The sequence below is a fragment of the Rhodnius prolixus genome, unplaced genomic scaffold (genome assembly GCF_049639745.1).
Source record: "Rhodnius prolixus isolate KJV_2025 unplaced genomic scaffold, Rpr scaffold_12, whole genome shotgun sequence".
Lineage (NCBI taxonomy): Eukaryota > Metazoa > Arthropoda > Insecta > Hemiptera > Reduviidae > Rhodnius > Rhodnius prolixus.
Window position 1 is genome coordinate 6,428,992 of NW_027411635.1, and position 19,145 is coordinate 6,448,136.

Sequence of the window (19,145 nt, forward strand, 5' to 3'; positions counted from 1 at the left end):
ATTGACTGAGGGTCCTTTTGTGTTTCCAGAAAAAATTCACGTTTGTCCCTTATCATTCAAAAACCTTAAAGAAAGCTAGGACTATAATCCGAAATAATTATTTATGTACATTTGCTGTCGCATTTTTTTTTTTAACTTTTAAGTGTGTACCTTATTCGCAGGATGAAGCTAGCTTTGAAACGCTGCATAGGAATAATCTCTACGCTGCCATATTTTGAAAAATAAATTAGAACTGATATTGTTTGGCATGCCTTGTAGGCGATTAAAATTTGAAATCAAACATATTTTATTTTGATAAAATTATTATCTATATGTTGTGGTGTGTAGCTTTCAGGGTGGTCAGCAATTTAATGAAATTGAGGAACTGCTGAAATTTGTTATTTAAAATTTACTGAAGTTGCCAATTTACATTTTACAAAAGCCATATTTTTTTTGTACTTGGAGATAGGTTTGATTCCGCTCAACCAATACACCCTTTAGTTGCATAATAATTGTTTTTAGAACCTGGCTTGTGTTGAGGTCAAAAAGGGTGTGGTGAGAGGTAAGGGGCAAAGAATTCAGCGATGACGACTTCTGATGAGAGAAAGGTACAGCACATCTTTTGTAATAATATAAATAGGAACGATATATCTTTATTTCAACCTAAAATTAGTCTTAATCTAGTTGATAAGAGCGGGTAGGAGAAAATTAAATGAGCATCAAATTCATTTCAGCAAAATATATTTATTACAACGAAGGAGTCTTCCTTATTTCTTTTGAAACATAAATACAAAAAATTAAAAATTCATTATAAAATGTGAGAAAGTAAAAAGAAAAAAAATACATATACTTGCTATTAATAATTAAGACTTAATCGATTTATTTTTCACGTGGCACTGAACGACATGGAATGGATTAACTTAAATTTTTACACAATTCAGTTCCTTTGTTCAATTTCGACATTTATTTACATTATTTTAAAATGGTTATAAAAAAATATATATAATGTATGTGTGTGAGTGTGTGATATATATTTGCACACACACACATATATATATAATATCTTAGAAAAGACCACAGTCTTTAAGATTGTTCTTGATGATGACGTCGGTAACCGCATCGAAAACGAACTGGATGTTGTTGGTATCTGTGGCACAGGTGAAGTGGGTGTAGATCTCTTTCTGGTCTTTCCTCTTGTTCAGATTCTCAAATTTCATTTGAATGTAGGCAGCAGCTTCTTCGTATGTGTTTGAGCCTAAAAATTTAAATTCGAAATATGGTTGTTAGCATTATTCAGTTAAAGGCTACTATCAACTGAACTATTGAAAGAAATATCAACGCTGGAGGTAAAGTAGCAGTGAATATATAGAATGTTGAAATATACAAATACCACGATAACTCAAGTTTTGATCCTTTGATTTCATTTGATCTTGTTTCGTAATGATCCGAACACTTTTCAAGTCATTAAAATAATAGCAGAAAAATATATAAATAAATATACTGCGTTTTATTTATTTAATCCTCTATTAGTATTTCTATTTTCTCTCTGACTATCACAGTCCATTAAGGCCTGAGTATCAGCCTTACAGCTGGCAGTAAGTAAGCAATAATGATAATAAAATTTACTCATTCATTAATACTAGTTATAATTATAATCACAAAACACCTATTTTCTTTTACAACTTTTCTAGTACCTGATACTAATCAAATTTCAGAACGGATCGCAATAGACCCACATACTGAGTCGACAACTGGAACTTAAGGGACGAAGTTCCGTTATCTTTAACAACAAAACCCGACCTGATAAGGGAAAGTTGGAAAGAACTCTCCCTTTCTGTAAATATGTATCCATTTTACCTAGGGGGGGGGCAGCAGGAAAGTTTTGGTAAAATAGTCAACTGATACGGAATAAAGTAGTTCTATAAGTTTTACTTAAAAATTTTCTAGGAAAAATACTACTAAGTGCGGTGAGGGGGTTAGACTTCTCCTCAATGTGCCTTTAAGGATTTACCATGTGGTAAGTATTAATTAGAATTTAATATGGAACCTAAATTCCATATTTGAAAAAATATCGGCTAACCAGAAAGACTACTCAACAGTTTTTTTTATTGTTAGTTCAAATTCGAAGTTTTAGAAAATTTTAATAATGTAAATAGCGGTAAAAGACATTTTTTTAATCGTATCCTGGGATTACAACGGTTTTATGCCAAAGTCTTTTTCCTTCTATAGCGCTAAATGACACAACTGTCTTATTCATTAGGATGAGTACTTTTTGGTTACACAAAGACGGGAAAATATAGAACATTATAATAATGTGATAGAGGCTATTTGGGATCACACCAGAGGCCAACACGACCCCATTTATCAGTAAGAAAGCCACTATGTACTGCTCTTGCTTATTTTTCTGCAAATATAACAGACAAATTCTCAACAGTCCGCAATGCAAGTCAGAAATTAAACAAAATCCCTAGATTATATTTGCTATTAGTGAAATAAATGCTCAACACACCTGTGTATTCTGGAAAACATATCGTGAGTGGACTCTTGGTAATTTTCTCCTCGAACAGATCTTTCTTATTCAGAAACAGAATAATAGAAGTTTCCACAAACCACTTGCTGTTACAGATAGAATCAAACAGTTTCATAGACTCTATCATTCTGTTCATCTCTTCATCTTCAGCCAACACTAGATCGTAACCTGAAACACAAATATGTATTTGTAAAAAATATTACATAAATCATTCAATTGGCCGTAACTCTCCTGTATTTAAATTACATAATCTAGTAGGTCCCTATAAAGTATAAGGGTTGTATAAAGGTTGTAAAGTATAAGAAAGAGACTGGTTCGTAATTTTGTAACAGGTCTTAAATTACAAGGATGAAGATGTTCGGCAATGTCCAAAGTATTAAAAAAAAGAAAAGTATTGGTGCTCTACATTTCGGATACCATTTTCGCCCTTCATCAGGAGTTTCTTGGTAGGTGAACGCAGTATAAACACTTAAATTTCTCCTGTACCAGCAGGTTTTGTAGACTGTTGTATGAAACACAGATTTTTTATGAAAATGAAAATTATTAAACAGAGTTGCCTCTTAAACCCCCACTGTTTTCTTTGTATAATAACGAAGTTAAGAAAGACAGAATGGTGGAAGGGTACGAGTAGAATACTGGCAAAAGCGGACGACACTATGCTTCTCCCTTCTGAGGCGCGAGAACTATAAAAAATGATTGTTCCAGAGAATAATGGAAGAAAAGACTCCCAAAGATAACCGTAAACTACACAAATAAAGAATAGTTCGCCCGAAAACAAGACGGCTGGATCAGGTCGGTAAGGAGGCGTCAAACGTGGTAGTTAAAAAGCTATCGTCAAAGGGTACCAATTCTTGGGGGCCAGGGCCCGGTCTCGGTTGTAAGATGTACGTTTGTATGTGGCTCACTGTCACAATGTTTCTGTAGCAAGAAAACAGTAGGTTGGCTGTGCACTGAAAAAGCTACAGACGCTATTGGCCTTAGATGTTGACGCGCCTTAAATGAAAATAATAGTAATAACATCATTAATATTTTACTCAATATCAATGAACAATTGGGAAAATTACCTGATAAAGCGACACAAAAAATAATGGCTGTGACACCTTCAAAGCAATGGATCCATTTCTTCCTTTCAGATCTCTGGCCGCCAACGTCAAACATTCTGTGAAAACAAAAGAAATCTTAAACTGAAAGATTTTCTATATTTTATCAATAAACAAAATGATTAACATTTGTTTAGTTAGTAAGTCCTAAAATGAAAGTCTTTTTATTAAATGATTGTTTATTCAATTAGAAGTATTCTTTGTGTAACACATAATACAAATATACTTTTGAGGAATAATGATGATGATCTCACCTTCCCAAAAATTAATTTTCTCAAAAAAAACTTCAAACCAAAGTAAAGGGTTTTCAATTTAAAAGTTTTAAGAGAACTTTTGTGGTTTCCTGCCCCACTGATTTTCTTTAAATTTTGATTTTCGGCACTACATTTAATGGTTACGAACGAATAATTTTATTAAGATTTACAGAAGTTAAAATTGTCTAATTTACTGAAATGGCATTATAGAAAAAAGCCAGTCATCATCAACCTCCTCCACAATCGCTAAAATGACGTCCAAGAAAAAATGTCACAAAAGTGGTAGAAGTACTACACATCGTATAGTGCTTATACAAAATTTTAAAAAATCATAGCAACTCTTTACATGAAAATATAAAAGAAAAATATGGTTTAAACAGCCACAGACTGCAATTTATGAAATTAAATTATCTTGTTGAAGTTCATCATTTCAAGTTCTTTATATAATTCATTATTATTTCATTATAATTATAAGTGTGTTCTTACAAAATATCCCAAAACCTCACTAATATCAATGTTCACTCAGTTCCAAAATAAAATAATAGCCCCGGAGAACGTAACTAAGAAATACGCTTAAATGGAACCCTTTAGCAAATGTCAGGAAATAGTCACATATCAGAAAATATCAAAAATAGTCGAAATATTTTTCTGTAAAGCTGCAACTTCATTAATTTATTTCTCATACTCGAAATTTTGATAACTCAGATACACAAATATGATACGTATTACAAACGTACAATAAACTGTCAGAACTATTTAGAAAGCAACTCAACTTCAACCCACCCCTTAAATGAAGTTTTTGGAAAATGTTTTACATTAAAGAGGTAGATCTGCATGTGCACTATGTGATACTAAGTTTAAAGGCCATCAAATCTATTTTGAAAAAATCATTTTAGAAAAAAAATCATTTCCCACTTCGCTCCCAAAAGTGACTTAAATTAATTTTCCTTTGAGTTCAATCAGAAAACCCACTGTTTCGTTCTTAAACATGTTCTTAAAAATAATAATTAGAAAACATACTTGAAATGTAGACCTTTGAAGGTGAAGTGGGTTTCTATAATACCAGTCGTCTTTACACGGGTTCTGAGCACATCCTGTTGGGTGGGCACATATCCCGGCTGTGAGATTCTGAAACCACACATAGATTTGTTATTTTCCTATTTTCTAAATGTTATAAAAGTAAAGTTAAAAAAGTTAAGTAATGCTTATGTTTTCAAGTGGGCTTTACGTCCAACTACGTCCAATCAGGTGTCGTGGACGGAGGCGATTAGCAAACATACTTTACTACAAAGTTCTCATTTTAAACATTAAATCAAATCCAAGGTCTAGACCGGGAATCGAACCCAGTACCACAATACATCTTAACTTTGCAGGTCTCGCCTCTAACCGCTCGTCTACCGTGGCACCTAAATGTTATATATGAACACGTTCCACATAAGTTCTGCATACACCAGTCAACCATTAGAATAAGGCGAGGTTTTGCATTGAACAGTTCTGGATTGATTGAAAAATCAATACAACAGTTATTATATTGATATTTGTATTTAGATCTCCATGAGTCCACGAGTGCACCCCGTCGCTAGTCGCTGAAAGTTCTCCATTAAGACTGAAGCTTTCTTCCATTCTCTTGATGAAAACGGCAACAGCTGATTAAAGTTTTGTTCAAACAAATTTCATCAAAACTCAAATTATAGCACTCTCGAAAGTTAAATAATCAATAAAATATTTAAATGTTGTTAATATTTAAAGCTATTTTCTTAAACAGTTAAGAAAGGGGCCCTAACGACCACAGACACAAAAATGCGCTGAATAAAATATATATATAAATATCAATCAAAGATGTTTATTCTATTTGTTTACCCAGTACGTCAAATAAGAATTACATATGTATAATGACAGAGGTAGGTGATTATATTATTGATGCTCTTCCCCTTCATTGGTCCTGAGTCTGGTATTTATTAGAATGTCTCTGAACACTGTATCTTCCAGGGAAAGCCTGATAAAGAGCTACTATGTTTTTTCCACGAATATCTTTCACATTGCTGATATGATCAGACTGCACACTATGCCTTAAGAAGACATCTGAGTTCTTTTGCCACACTTCTTCTTGTAAAGATTCTGAGACGGGAAAGAAAACACTTTACTTACCTCATAGTTAGGTGTTTGACTGTGAGGAGATTAGGAAAACTGGTACCAGTAAAAGTGGCATGGACTGTTTACATTAAGATTATTGTCTGATTTGTGCGGACTACGTACTGTGAATCTTAGCGTGGTCAAGTCCAGGTTTATATTTTTGCTCGTTACTTTTCTTGGAGTGAACATATTGACCTAGAGGAGGCTTGGATCCTCCCCACAAACCAATAATAATACAAGCAAGTACCTGTCTAGCGAATTCAGATAATAGGCAGCCGAATCATTTAGTTGATATTCCCTAGATCGTGAGAAACAAAGTTCAACTCCTGGATCAGCCCATAAACGCTTCATGACTTGCACAAGATCTGGTGTCAATTCTCCTTCTTCAGCGCCACTAGCGAGTGTGAAAAACTGGCGAGCATAATCCTGGTTCAACAGAACAAAATATTCTTCAATACATCAGTTTTTACTAGGTTTTAAATAAATAAATAACAGTGGAAATGATAGGGGAACTAGCTAGGCATATGGAAACACAAGACACATGCCACGTGTATTCTAACAGAAAGTAATCAAATAAGTTTCTAATAACTTCTTAGCAGGGATTCTACAAATTAAAACAAGTATAAGGTAAATAATAAATATATTAGAACAAGTATAAAATCAGAATCAGTCGTGGAAAGCAAATCATGACGTGCTGGATTACAAAGGAAAACCTCACAAAGGGGGACAGACTAATAGCGATCTCGAAGTATGTCCATAATTATTAAAACAATCTACGAATTTCATCAATTTACTTGTTCCAAATTCAGGTATTACGCTGTTGCTCGTTGTCTTCAAATCGTAGCACTGCCCTCATTAGTGGCTACAGTGCAAAGTATTATCGGCCAGCTTCTTTCAACAACACAACCACTAAGGCACACACCATATGAATGTTACAATTAATTGCAGTATAAACAATTTTTCTGAAAAGAAGACTGAACAATAAGTAACCTTTTTAAACGTTAGCATTCAATTTGATTTAATTCCTCAAACTTGAAAATAATAAAAGGATAGAAATTTAGTGATACAGAATACCACTGATTATTTATTTTTGTTACATAACTTATATTTTGTACACAGGGCAAAATAAAAATTTCTTTTAACTAAAAGTACTAAGAGGCTACAGATACAATTATGTCATTCTTATTTGAAATTTTTCTGGATAAATTATTTTTGTGAATATTCGTGGGACCTTAGAATAAGTTTAAATGTGATTGTCATTTAAGTTCAAGTTGTTTGTTTCATAGCGAAAGATTAAGCCTGACTGATTGGCCAATGAAATCATCCAAATATTGGTACACATTCCACTTTGTACTACGCTTTATAAACAATAAAAATACAGGTTCAAGTTTCACCGGAAATTGGATCAAAAAGACGTCTTACAGCGAGTATACCGACTTAAGTAACCGAGTTGAAAGTAATGAATTATTTCACAAATGTAAATATGAATGTACAAATCATTATATTAATTTGAATTAATAGGGAAAACAGTTAAAATAAAATCTAGGTTGAATCTAAGGGCGAAAATAAATAGTGAAAAACTACTTTAACTTTCTAGACTTTCTAGAGAAGGTACATGAATTTTGTTGGCTGCTTAAGTAAATTCTTTTTTTTTCGGCTAAATTAAGGATATAGTGAAATAAATTCTATATCCTTCAGCGGCCCTTACTTTTCACACTATATTTTCTGGCTATTTAGTCTATTATTCCTCCCCAAATTTTGTGGTACAGTAAAACTCCAGTTTTATCTTTTAGTTTTTAATTTTTATTTTTTAACAAGTGGGTTATAGATGCAAAATGATTTTAAAAAGTGTTCTAAAGTTTAAGATGTCTAACGATTCAAATAGACGACGAAATAACCGAAATAAATTTACTATATGCGTATATAGATCGATTGAGGAAGAAAATTTAGAGGCAAGAACCGAGAAATTCGTTATTCCTCTGGAAACGTTCAAAATCAATTAATAAAAATAATTAAAATAGGAAAATAATTAAATTATAATTTTAATTAAAAAGTTTCTATAGACGCCTTTAGCAGAAATAGTGATTACGCACTACTAACATTAGGTAGCACTTGTATAAAGTGATAGCACTTTTATTTGATCAATATAGCCTCGCAGCCAATGCCCCACAAAAAAAAAGAAGAAAAAACTTTGCAAAGTTGTTGCGTTAAAAGTAATTTTGAAAGAACCTGAGAAATTGGTGATTTTAGGCTCCACACTGAAGTATCGGTTTGGATTAATGCACGGTTATAAGTCATACACAATAAGAAACAAATTTGTTAAGGTAATTCAGAAGTTGAAGAAAATCATTGAACACATGATTGGATCCAAAGCTTCTATCAAAGGTGTCACTATGCGACAGGAGATGGGTTTACTAATAATGGGTAGTGGGCAACTAATTCGGACACACCTTTCTTTTATTATTATTAATACAAGGGATGGTAACAAAGGTATCTTGCATTCTAAGAAAAACAAAAAATGAAGTTTGAACCTGTCATATGTTAGGCATTTATTTGATACCCAATAATTTTCATGAATATAATACAAAAATTAGCGAAACTTCCAGGAATTAAGTTTGAAGCAGGCAGATTTTTAAAAAAAGACATTCTTAATTCAGACTACATTCTACCAAAAATTAATTAAGTTTAAAATAAAAGGATTTACCTTATCCCATCTTGGGACACATAATGCGTATTTTTGTACTTATTACGTCACAAGTACCTTGGCTTTACAATAAAATGCATGTCTATCTAGGTGTGGGCTGCGAGTAGCCAAACTCACCAAACGCCTACAAAAGAGTCATCATTGCAACAACGCCAAAATATATGCTAAATTTAACTTTCATTAGTAAAACCAGCAGTCTGCTATTTCCACAAAATCATTCACCTAGTTTCTTCCAGATAAATTAGGTTATGAGAAACAATTCAAGCTACATATAAAAATTTTAAAAAACCAAAATATCGGAACAAATCTAAAACGGAGATCTGCCTCAAAACCACTTAAAAGTAGTCAATAGTGTCCAGTTTACACCAACTCTAGATAGATTTAACTACATTTTATGAGAGCATGAAGTTGTAGAAGGTATTTACAGAAACATAGATCGAAATATTGTAACCTGGTTTTAACTATAACGTCACCAAACCCCACTTTGACAAATTAAAGATAATTATTAGTGGACCAGGTTCTGTGCTTGTACAGGGAGTGAGATTACTGATTAACTTTGTGGCATTCGATCAAGCGACGGCAAGATGTTGAGGTTCAGAAAGGTAGATGTCATTTTTAAGCACATTAAGCTCAGCTCTTCGAAGCAGACCAAGACTGTTTGTTCTAGATCGACTCGTAACTTTATCATCACAACAGATCATCGGTAACTTTTTATTTCTATCTGCCAAACTTTCAACCTAAGGCCATTCGGTTATCTTCAGGACCTATACTGATTATTTAATTCTAATAGCACATTGATTTTGAATGCTTTATTTAAAACAATTATTAAAAATGTTTAACCAGTTCAAATTAATCAAAACCAAAATACAATTGTTAATTTATTATGTACTGTTAGTTCAGTTAACTGTTTTAGTGCAGGTCCTGAAGATGACCTGGTCTCTAGGTCGAAACCTTAGAAAAAATAAATAAAAAATAAGCAAAAAGTAGGCAATCATTTTTCTACCTTAGATGAACTAATTAGTTTCCAGAAAAGAATACTCTAAAATAATAAAACAGATATTAAAATAAATCTAGGATTTGAAGAAGGCACTTTTTAAAATTCTTTACTTAAGAAAATATCCTCCTGGACTCGCCACTAAATTACTATATATCTTCTTTTTTTTAAAAAAAATATACATATATATTTGTTATTTTTATAAACTTACAGCCTTTGAACAATCAGCAAAATCTATTCTAAGCTGACCCATTGCTCTTATAATTGCCATGAGACTCTGTATTGTATTTGAAAATACAACAGGCCGATATTGTTCACATTCTTCCTTGGAGTACCCCGTTTCATGAATTATCTTCATCTGTTTTACGATCGTACTCTTGCCAGATTCACCAGCTCCTGTATTAAATCAAAATAAAAACGTTCAAATGTAAAATGTAAAAGATTTCTAGATTTTCGAATAGCACAATACTGGGTATAAATCATATTTAAAATATTATAACAAAAGTGATTACGCCTAGAAGGAATATTCCACAGTAACAGTAATTCTTCAGTGGAACAAGAATGTAAAATTTTTGTTTTATTGTAAACGTCATAACCAAAGCAAAACCTGGATTTTAGATGTGAAGGGCAATTTGAGGTTGCTCCATCCTGTGGAAAACTACAGGGTCACTAGCAAATACAAATGCAAGTTAAAGAAGGTTATTCGACAACGTTATGTCAGGAATGGCACTATGCTTTAACAAAAGTACACACCGATTAGACATATCTAGATGGTGATTAGACGTTTGTATTTCGATTTTTTCCTCAAAAATAGCTTTAATAATTATAAAACATTCTTATATTAATATATTTTTTTTTTTACTGGCCAGTTTGGAGAAAATTTATTTCCAATCAGTTCAAGGCTTTGCCTTATTGTCGTAATTTGTTAATTTAAGTTAATATTTGGCGTTTTTCTCCACTGAACTATCTGCACGTTACAGTAGGACGTGACAATTTATTTATTATTATTTTTCTTTAATTTAAGGCACGTCAATATCTGAGGTTATTGGCGCCTGAGCTTTTTTCTGTCCTCTAGACAGCGTTCTCTCGTCGCAAACAACACCGCCCATCACTGGAAAGTGAGCTTTTAGAAGCTCTAAGTCGAGAAAATCTAAGAAACAGCAACTGGATTCGAACCCGTGAACTCCGCGTCGGAATCCAGTACGCTAACCACTCAGCTAATCCCTTCCCTTAATAAAGTTATTATTAAAAAATCGGAAAGGAAGATTTCAAGTTGACTGATCTAAAAACACTTCAATACAAAAGAGCATTAAACAGTATGGATATTTTTTTCGCTTAAAGAAGCTGATAAAATTAACATAAACACAATAAAAGAAAAATTAGACCTCTGTACTTTTTAAATAATCCAATCGATAAAAAATGAACAAGACTTTGCTCAAAAAATTTATTCAAGTATGAATGTAACGTGTTAATTGGTGGAGCAACTTCATTTAATTCCACAAAGTGAGTTAAAAGAATACATTGTTTCAATTAAAAGAATCTTTCAAATTATTGGTAGTGTAGTGGAATTATATAGAATCAAACTACTTAATTTTAGAAGCTTAAAGCTCAGAAGCTTTTATAAGAAGTTTAAAACAATGAGTGAAGTACAGATTTGACGGCAGTATAGAAATTCCAGTATCAACTAAGATTCCTGAAGTAGGAGCCGACTCTCCATCAAGAATTTGGAAGTTACTTAAGAGAAGTATCCGCTAGTTTGGGAAAAAACATGGAAACGTTTTGATAACAGAGAAAAAAACATATACAGGCGCTATTACATGGTAAATAAATATCATGGGAACACTTGTAACTTTTTACCTCTTTTGAGATGCCTAAAAACACCGTTTTCGCAATAGATCAATTGGATTCCCTCTACATAAAACACACATATACAGGGTGTTCAGCATAAGACTACGGTAACTTCGGGAGGCGATTCTGGGCATCATTTGCAACAAAAAATTCCATATAAACTATGGCTCGATTCGGCTCCGTTTTGTAGATATTTTTAATTTTATGTTTTTTCAAGGTGTTACTACTTTTTAGCAAAAAGTTGCCTATATTTCTCAAACTATTAAAGCTACAGCTATTTTAATAAGCTTATTAGAAAGAAGGTCAAATTTCCTTTTAAATAAGCTAATTTGTATTCCAAAATAATTAAAACTGTCCGGTAGGACAGTTGTATAAGGGTTGACCATCAAAAACTGCACGAAAAAGTGTAACGTTGAAAAACACCCAACTTTGACAATTTTTTTCTATTTTTCTATAAAAGATAAAATTCCCAAATTTTCTTTATAATATAGGGCAAATCCTCCTTTATAACTGTAATTTTTTTGCAACCACCCAGATCTAATAGGTTTCGAGAAAAAAGTTGCCGAAAATGAGCAAAAACGGCTTTTTCAAAAAATGTTCTTGTTCTTGTTCTTCTTGTTGTTGTTGTTCTTGTTCTTGTTACCTTTTTTGTAAACAACGTAGCGCCTAAACGCGTGAACCGATTTTCATGAATGAGGTGTCATTCGATTCGGAATTTTATGTAGATGTGCCTTTTGGGGGTCTTGACGCTGCACATCGAATGGGAGAGGAGTTAGCCCCCTTTATGTAAGGCCCCCTCCAAAATTATTATTACTAATTACTCTGTAAATCTTGGCCCGATTTTGATTAAATTTGGTAGGATGATAGGGTTAGGGCTCCCCTACCTAACAATAAAGCGACGATCTGCTCTTACACTTGTTAAGGGGAAGTATAGCAATCGTTTCAAATTATCGACACGTGAACCGATTTTCATGAATGAAGTGTCATTCGAATCGAAATTTTGTACAGATTTGTACTTTAAAAGTCTCGACGCTATGCCTCATAAGGAGGGGAGTTCGCCCCACCCAAATAAGGCCCTTTCTAAAACTATTATTACCAATATTTCTACAAAGCTTAGTCCGATTTTGATAAAATTTAGCTCAAATAAGTGGTTAAAGCTCCTCTACGTGGCTGTGAAGTGCCATCATGCTCTTACACCTACTAAGAGGAAGTACTGCAATCGTTAAAATTATCAATGAGTGAACCGATTTACATCAATGAATTGTCGTTCGATTCAAAATCTTTGCCTTTTAGGGAGAAGTACTGTAATCGCAGTTTATTTTTCTTGCTCCTCTTAAAAGGAAGTACTGAAATCGCAGTTTAATTTTGCTATTTACGTACAAATACCTTCCTATTTTATTCAAAACGCTTTCTCAAAAAAATGGTTATTGAGGATGGTTTGGGGACCGCAACTATAATCATTCTTTAAAAAGATCTCTCCAGTGGTAGTTACGGTTCCGATTTAACACCTTATCAGGTTATAATGATAAAATAGCTTATTCCAAATTTTAAAAAATCTGTAAAGCAGACGTAACTTTGCAAATAGACAAAAAGGAAAATCTATCCAAAAGGTACAAAAATCTCCTTAACAAAAACTTACAGTTTTAAAAGTTAGGTATAAGGGTTGATTAAACGCCAAAAGGTACACAAATCAGCAGTTCCCAACATTTCATTAATACTTCATTGATATAATTTAAGTAATTTTACTGCATTAACTTTTCCTTCACATTTTTTAGAATTTATTAGATGTCACAGACCCTTATGCTGGCCAGTTCATTCATAATATTTTTTTATTATAATTATGATAAAATGAGTGATGAATTATTCTGAGTAGTCACATATACATGCATGTTAAAGTAGAAAAAAACAAAGTTAGAGTCGGCCACTTTTTAAATTTCAATCACGGAGGATTCAAAACAATATTTCAGTCTTAAATTCGTCTTACCGAAATATTCGTGAGCACAAATAACATACATTTAATAACAAGTAGATTATTCAACAATATTTACTCATTTCTCAATTGTAATTTAATTTAGTCCCCCCTAATTTTACTTATGGTAAAATACTGGAATAATTAGCTGTCCTAAAAATATGCATATCTTTATTTTCTTTATTTTATATTACATATATATAACATTGTGGGAAGAACACCTAGATTGAGAATGTAATTGAAGAAAACTATATTATTTGCGATAAAGCCAGATTATTTATTACTTATTATTACAAACGTTTGACTACTTCATAAAATAACAATTACTTTAATCGAAGAATGAACTTAAACCAATGATTTTTATTTAAAAATAAAAATAAATGCATAAAATCATTGATGTAAAAAAAGTTTATGAATTTTTTAGCCTCTTATTTTTTTTATATTTTTTATAACGTTTTCTTTTTCACCTGTGATTAATAGTTTGATTATTATAGATAAATAGATATTACAGTCAATCTAAGTTAAATGGTGTGCTACTTGAGTAAATATTTTGTAGACGAAAATGGCCAGCATAAGGGTCTGTGACATCTAATAAATTCTAAAAAATGTGAAGGAAAAGTTAATGCAGTAAAATTACTTAAATTATATCAATGAAGTATTAATGAAATGTTGGGAACTGCTGATTTGTGTACCTTTTGGCGTTTAATCAACCCTTATACTTAACTTTTAAAACTGTAAGTTTTTGTTAAGGAGTAATATTAAGTATTTTACTTTGTGGTCCAAACATAGGAAATAGCAAGTTTCTAATTTTTTCCAAAAACTTTGACTTCATTTTTCTCAAAAACGTTTTATATGAAAAAACCGTGCACTATTCAGGAAAAACATCTACATACGATCACCTTTCGAACGGTATACAATAATTGAGGTTATGTTAAAAATTGATGCAGAAATCTGTGATTAATTGCAAAAAAGTAAGCCTCAAAACAACGTCGGCATTATGAAAGGAATGCTCCTACCATAAGAATATAACTGAACAGAATCATCAAATCCAGTACGATTTTTTGCAAACGTGTAATTTAATAATTCATTTATTTAAACACTATATTCAAAAATATAAAACTTACATTAAAAGTAATAAAATAAAATAAGAAGAATAAAAATGAATATGATGTTAAATGAGTGTTAGGATTTTTGTTTAACGAGTTTAGATCTGTGTGCTATTCTTTAGTTAATTAAAGAAATACGCCAAATAATGTGAATAAATCATCATTTTGAACTACATACTCAATAAACTTTTGGAATTAACAGGTTGTAAAGAGCTAATGAATAAGCAGAGAACTTACTTCTCGCTCTAATCTCCAAGTTAAAAACTGTTTTATCCTAATACGTCTTATAAAAACAAATAAATACATTAAGAAGAAAAGATAGTTTAAAGTCTACATTTTCATTAGATATTTAGTTGTCATTTTGCTATCATTATGCCAACATATTCGAATATTGAATATCGCGATATATTATACATCTACGGTTTCGTAGATTGGAATAGTGAAGAAGCTAGGCTGGAGTATTCTAGATGTTTTCCTGATAGGGTGTTCCGAACGCTAAGACGATCGTGGTGTACTGGCGGTCCGGTGAAGTATTCCATCCACTAATATTTAATTTGGGGATCACAGCGAGTAATAAGTTCTTGGCTTATTCATTAGCTCTCCACAATCTCCTGTGTTCGGCTTATTCATTTGATTGATTGTTGATTTGAGCAAAAAATGGTAGAAGAAAATTTGTTGCCCGTCACCTCTAGTTTCAGAATATGTGACTTGATTTTAGATTCATGCCCGCATACGCTCGTCCAAAAGTAAGGGTTTGCACTTGACCCCATTTTCATATACACAGTTTTAAAGAGTATAAAAAGTTATGAAAGAAACCGGAAACCGCAATTCGATATCTTTAAAATTAAAGGTTTTAGGCCATTTCAAAATCTGATATTTATTAATCATGTTTCAAGTTTTTAACTTGTTATCAAAGAGAAATAAAAGCCCGCGATAGATCATTTTAATGTATTTGTTCATCCCCTTTCTTCTGAAAATATTGCCAAGGTAGTAAGTAAAGCTAGTATTTTTCTTAATATCGGGAAATAAGTAGTTTTCCGAGTGATTTTTGTAAGAAAGATCAAAAGTTAAGAGCTTTAGATCTTCTCAAGCATACACAAAAGAGCAAAATAATAATTTTACTTCTGATACAAACGAAAAGGTTTAATAATTTTTTGGTAATTTTGGGAGAGTTGCGTTTAATTACCAAAAAAATTGGAAACCTCCTGCCACATATTTAAGTGATCAATATCTTTCATGTAAAGGATCAAACTTATTCCTTAATTTATCAAATAATGCACTTTACGCAGCTTGTACTGTGCCTTCAATGGTGCCTCCTCAGGTAGAGAGCAGTGGATAATCTCCTGGCTAACCCGGCTTGCGAGCCAGAGGAGGCATCTTTGAAGTCACAGTACACTGTGCTGCACTGATTAGAGTGATAAGTAAGTTCTCGCTTAATCATTAGCTCTTCACAACCTGTTAATTCCAAAATTTTATTATGTAGTTCAAGAAAATCTGTGTTTTATTCACATATTTAGCAGATTTTTCTAATTAACTAAAGAATAACACACAGTTCTAAACTCGTTAAACGAAAATCCTTTCTTTTGAAATTGGTACCTAAGGCTCATTCAAACTCATATACCATATTCTTCTTTTTATTTTATTATTTATAATTTAAATTTAATATTTTTGAATATAGTTCTTAATTAATTAATTATTAAATTACACGTTTGCAAAAAATGGTACTGGATTTGATGTTTCTGATCAATTATATTTTTATGGCAGGTGAATTCCTTTCTTAATGCCAATTTTTAAATAACCACTATTTAAGGTATACCTTGCGAAACGTGATTGTATGTAGATGTTTTTCATGAGGAGTGTACGTTTTCACCTTATATAATATTTTTGAGAAAAATGAAGTCAAAGTTTTGGGGAAAAAATTAGAAACTTGCTATTTCTTATGTTTGGGCCACAGAGTGAAATACTTGATATTATTATTTTGAAATGTAAATTAGCTTATTTAAAAGGAAAAACCTTCTTTCTAATGAGCTTATTGAAATCGCTTTAGCTTTAGTAGTTTGAGAAATATAGGCAACTATTTGCTAAAAAGTAGTAGTACCTTGAAAAAACATAAAATTAAAAATATCTATAAAACGGGGCAGAATCGAGCTCTAGTTTATATAGAATTTTTGTTGCAAATGATGTCCAGAATCACCTCCCGAAGTTTCGACCATTTCTCCGTGTACACTGTATATTTCATCGTTTTTGAATTCTTGTATTCATCAGTGTGAAAAATATAAATTTTGTTTTGTTATTCTTTTCAGGGAGAAATAACGAGTGTAAAGTCTTAAATATGGCTGAGAGTTTAGAGATGAGTGCTACATTAATAATTTACCCTTCACTGGCATCAATGTAAAAAATAGATAGACGTTTTTATTAGTATTATCAATGAATGAACTATGTTCCCGTGGTGATTGGTAAGGATGAAAAAAGAAAAGCTACTAAAATCTGAATTTCGATCTGTACCTGTGTAATCAAAGTTTTGATTGTACCACAAAACATTCTAAAATGTGTATTAATAGAGTGCATCATGTCTCTGAGTTTTTTCTTTTATTTTGTCGAAAGTACTTTTGAAGGGGTCAATGCATTATTAATTCGTGCTACTATTATAGGTTTTAAAATGTCAAGGCAGAAGATATGAGCATTAAAAGTAAGGTATGGTTGGGGCATCCACGGTTCATTAACCTACCAACTGTTTTAAGAGAAGCTGTAGAGGCTGATGCTTGAACACCAAGAAACTTGCTGCGGTCAAGGAGTGTCTCACCATAAATAGGCTCTTGCATGAAATTGAAATGGTGCCTACATATTGTAAGACTATCCATTCCCTACGACAGCAAAGGACAATGTGGGTGAAATGTGTCAAATTCTTCTTAAAATCTTAATGATCTTCATTTATAGAGCGACTTGTCTCTTGCCATGAAGCCACTAACAATTTAGACATTTTTTTTTTGTACGTACCGTTTGAGAAAACAGGGGTTTGCCTGACCAGTTGCTATTCCGGTCTCACGAACAAGGTTCACGAAAAAAAATAAAGCGAGCTATTTCATCTGAATACTATTCGGTTCATTATACATTAGACGGAAAAGCTCTGTTCTTTTGTCAACATAAAAAATGTACTTCTACAATACGACCACACACTACCACCACTTTACGACAGACTGTCACAAAAAATTAATTAACTTCTTCCTCACCCTGCTTGTATTCTAAAATTAATTCATACGGATTATTTCTTATTCCGATTGATGGCTCATTTTTTCAAGGGTAAAAAATTTGACTGAGAAGCGGCTAATCATTTGCCTCATAATGGAATTCTTTGTGGTAACTTTAGATCAACTAGTTGTCACAAAGAAGGGTTAAAGTGATTAATAAAAATGAATCATACTTTCAAGAGTAACTGGTAAGTCATATTTTGAAATGACTGCTTTCAAATAAAGCAGCAAAAATACGCGAACTCTTAGAATAGATCAATCAAGGAAGACCTGCAACTTTTCAGATTCACTTCATCGTAGTAGATATGAAATAGGTGGAAAAGGGCCTCCAAAAAAAAAAAATGAGAGAGAAGAACCATTTTACGTTGAAAAGTTGTATTTTTTCCAGCAGAGTATTGACACACAGATGTCCTAAGTAAATCGAAGACAAAAATTGGAGTCCACGAAAAATAAGATGAGTTAATGTTGAAAAACAAACACATATAAGAAGTTAAATAAACGTTACTCAGGACTACACTTAGGTCAATATTCTATTAAATGAATGCATACTAATGAAGAAAACACTTTTTAACTAATGAGAATAACACTTTTTTTCAAGTAATGAATAATTTACTTCATTTAGCACTCATAAAAGAAAACCTAACCTTTTTTTAATTATTACTTTATCACGTAATGAATGTTGTTTCAATATGTCTTTTAAAAAATCACTTACCGAGTAACAATAATTTAACTTCTCTAGCTGCTCTTTCGCCATCTGCTCGGAGATCTTTGTCAATCTTTTTGGACCTTTCAACTGCCTCTTTTTCTCCAGAACTGATGGCACACCCCATAATTTTTGATTTAGTAACTTGCTTTTGGCAATGATGTATGTTCTTTTTGCTATGGGACCACTGCAAAATATGTAGATAATTTCATCGCCTCCCACAAACTATTGCGTTTTTTTTGTTGAATAATAGTAATGTAATTTGACGAAACTTTAATTTAGACAAGTCGATGACGCCCGGACGACCAAACTTAAGAACAAACTATCTTCGAAGAAAACAAACAAAATACAATAGGCGTGAGTGTGGGACAAGGGAGCAATAATGCAATTTCTCTCACTAGGAGCGCTAGTACATATAACACTACAGCGGTAACGCCAGCATCAGCGGTGATTCTTTCCACACAAAAAAATAACGTATGTGATGGAAGTTATTAACATAACAATAGAATAAAATATCAATAGTTCATTTTAAAGTACTTTTTTAGATTTGGATTTTTACTAGCATCATTCAGTTGGT

The 19,145-nt window shown here is 32.2% G+C and overlaps 1 protein-coding gene across 1 annotated transcript; it reads right to left on the minus strand.

The window, feature by feature from the left end:
* Nucleotides 1-767: 767 nt before the first annotated feature.
* Nucleotides 768-18,913, minus strand: Galphai (G protein alpha i subunit). Its single transcript, XM_074143131.1, has 7 exons — nucleotides 18,578-18,913; nucleotides 9,906-10,090; nucleotides 6,244-6,422; nucleotides 4,884-4,991; nucleotides 3,574-3,668; nucleotides 2,489-2,677; nucleotides 768-1,234 (listed from the first exon to the last, which is right to left on the minus strand). Exons 1-7 carry the CDS (start codon nucleotides 18,693-18,695, stop codon nucleotides 1,044-1,046), a joined length of 1,065 nt encoding a protein of 354 aa, XP_073999232.1. The 5' UTR covers nucleotides 18,696-18,913; the 3' UTR covers nucleotides 768-1,043.
* Between the last annotated feature and the right edge of the window lie 232 nt (nucleotides 18,914-19,145).

Excerpts from the sequence above, each read along its gene's own strand:
- Galphai (XM_074143131.1), bottom strand. The coding sequence starts at position 18,695 with ATGGGGTGTGCCATCAGTTCTGGAGAAAAAGAGGCAGTTGAAAGGTCC. Across the intron at positions 10,091-18,577 it reads AGTTAAATTATTGTTACTCG|GAGCTGGTGAATCTGGCAAG; the intron begins GTAAGTGATTTT and ends GATTTAATACAG. Across the intron at positions 2,678-3,573 it reads TTTTTGTGTCGCTTTATCAG|GTTACGATCTAGTGTTGGCT; the intron begins GTAATTTTCCCA and ends TTTGTGTTTCAG.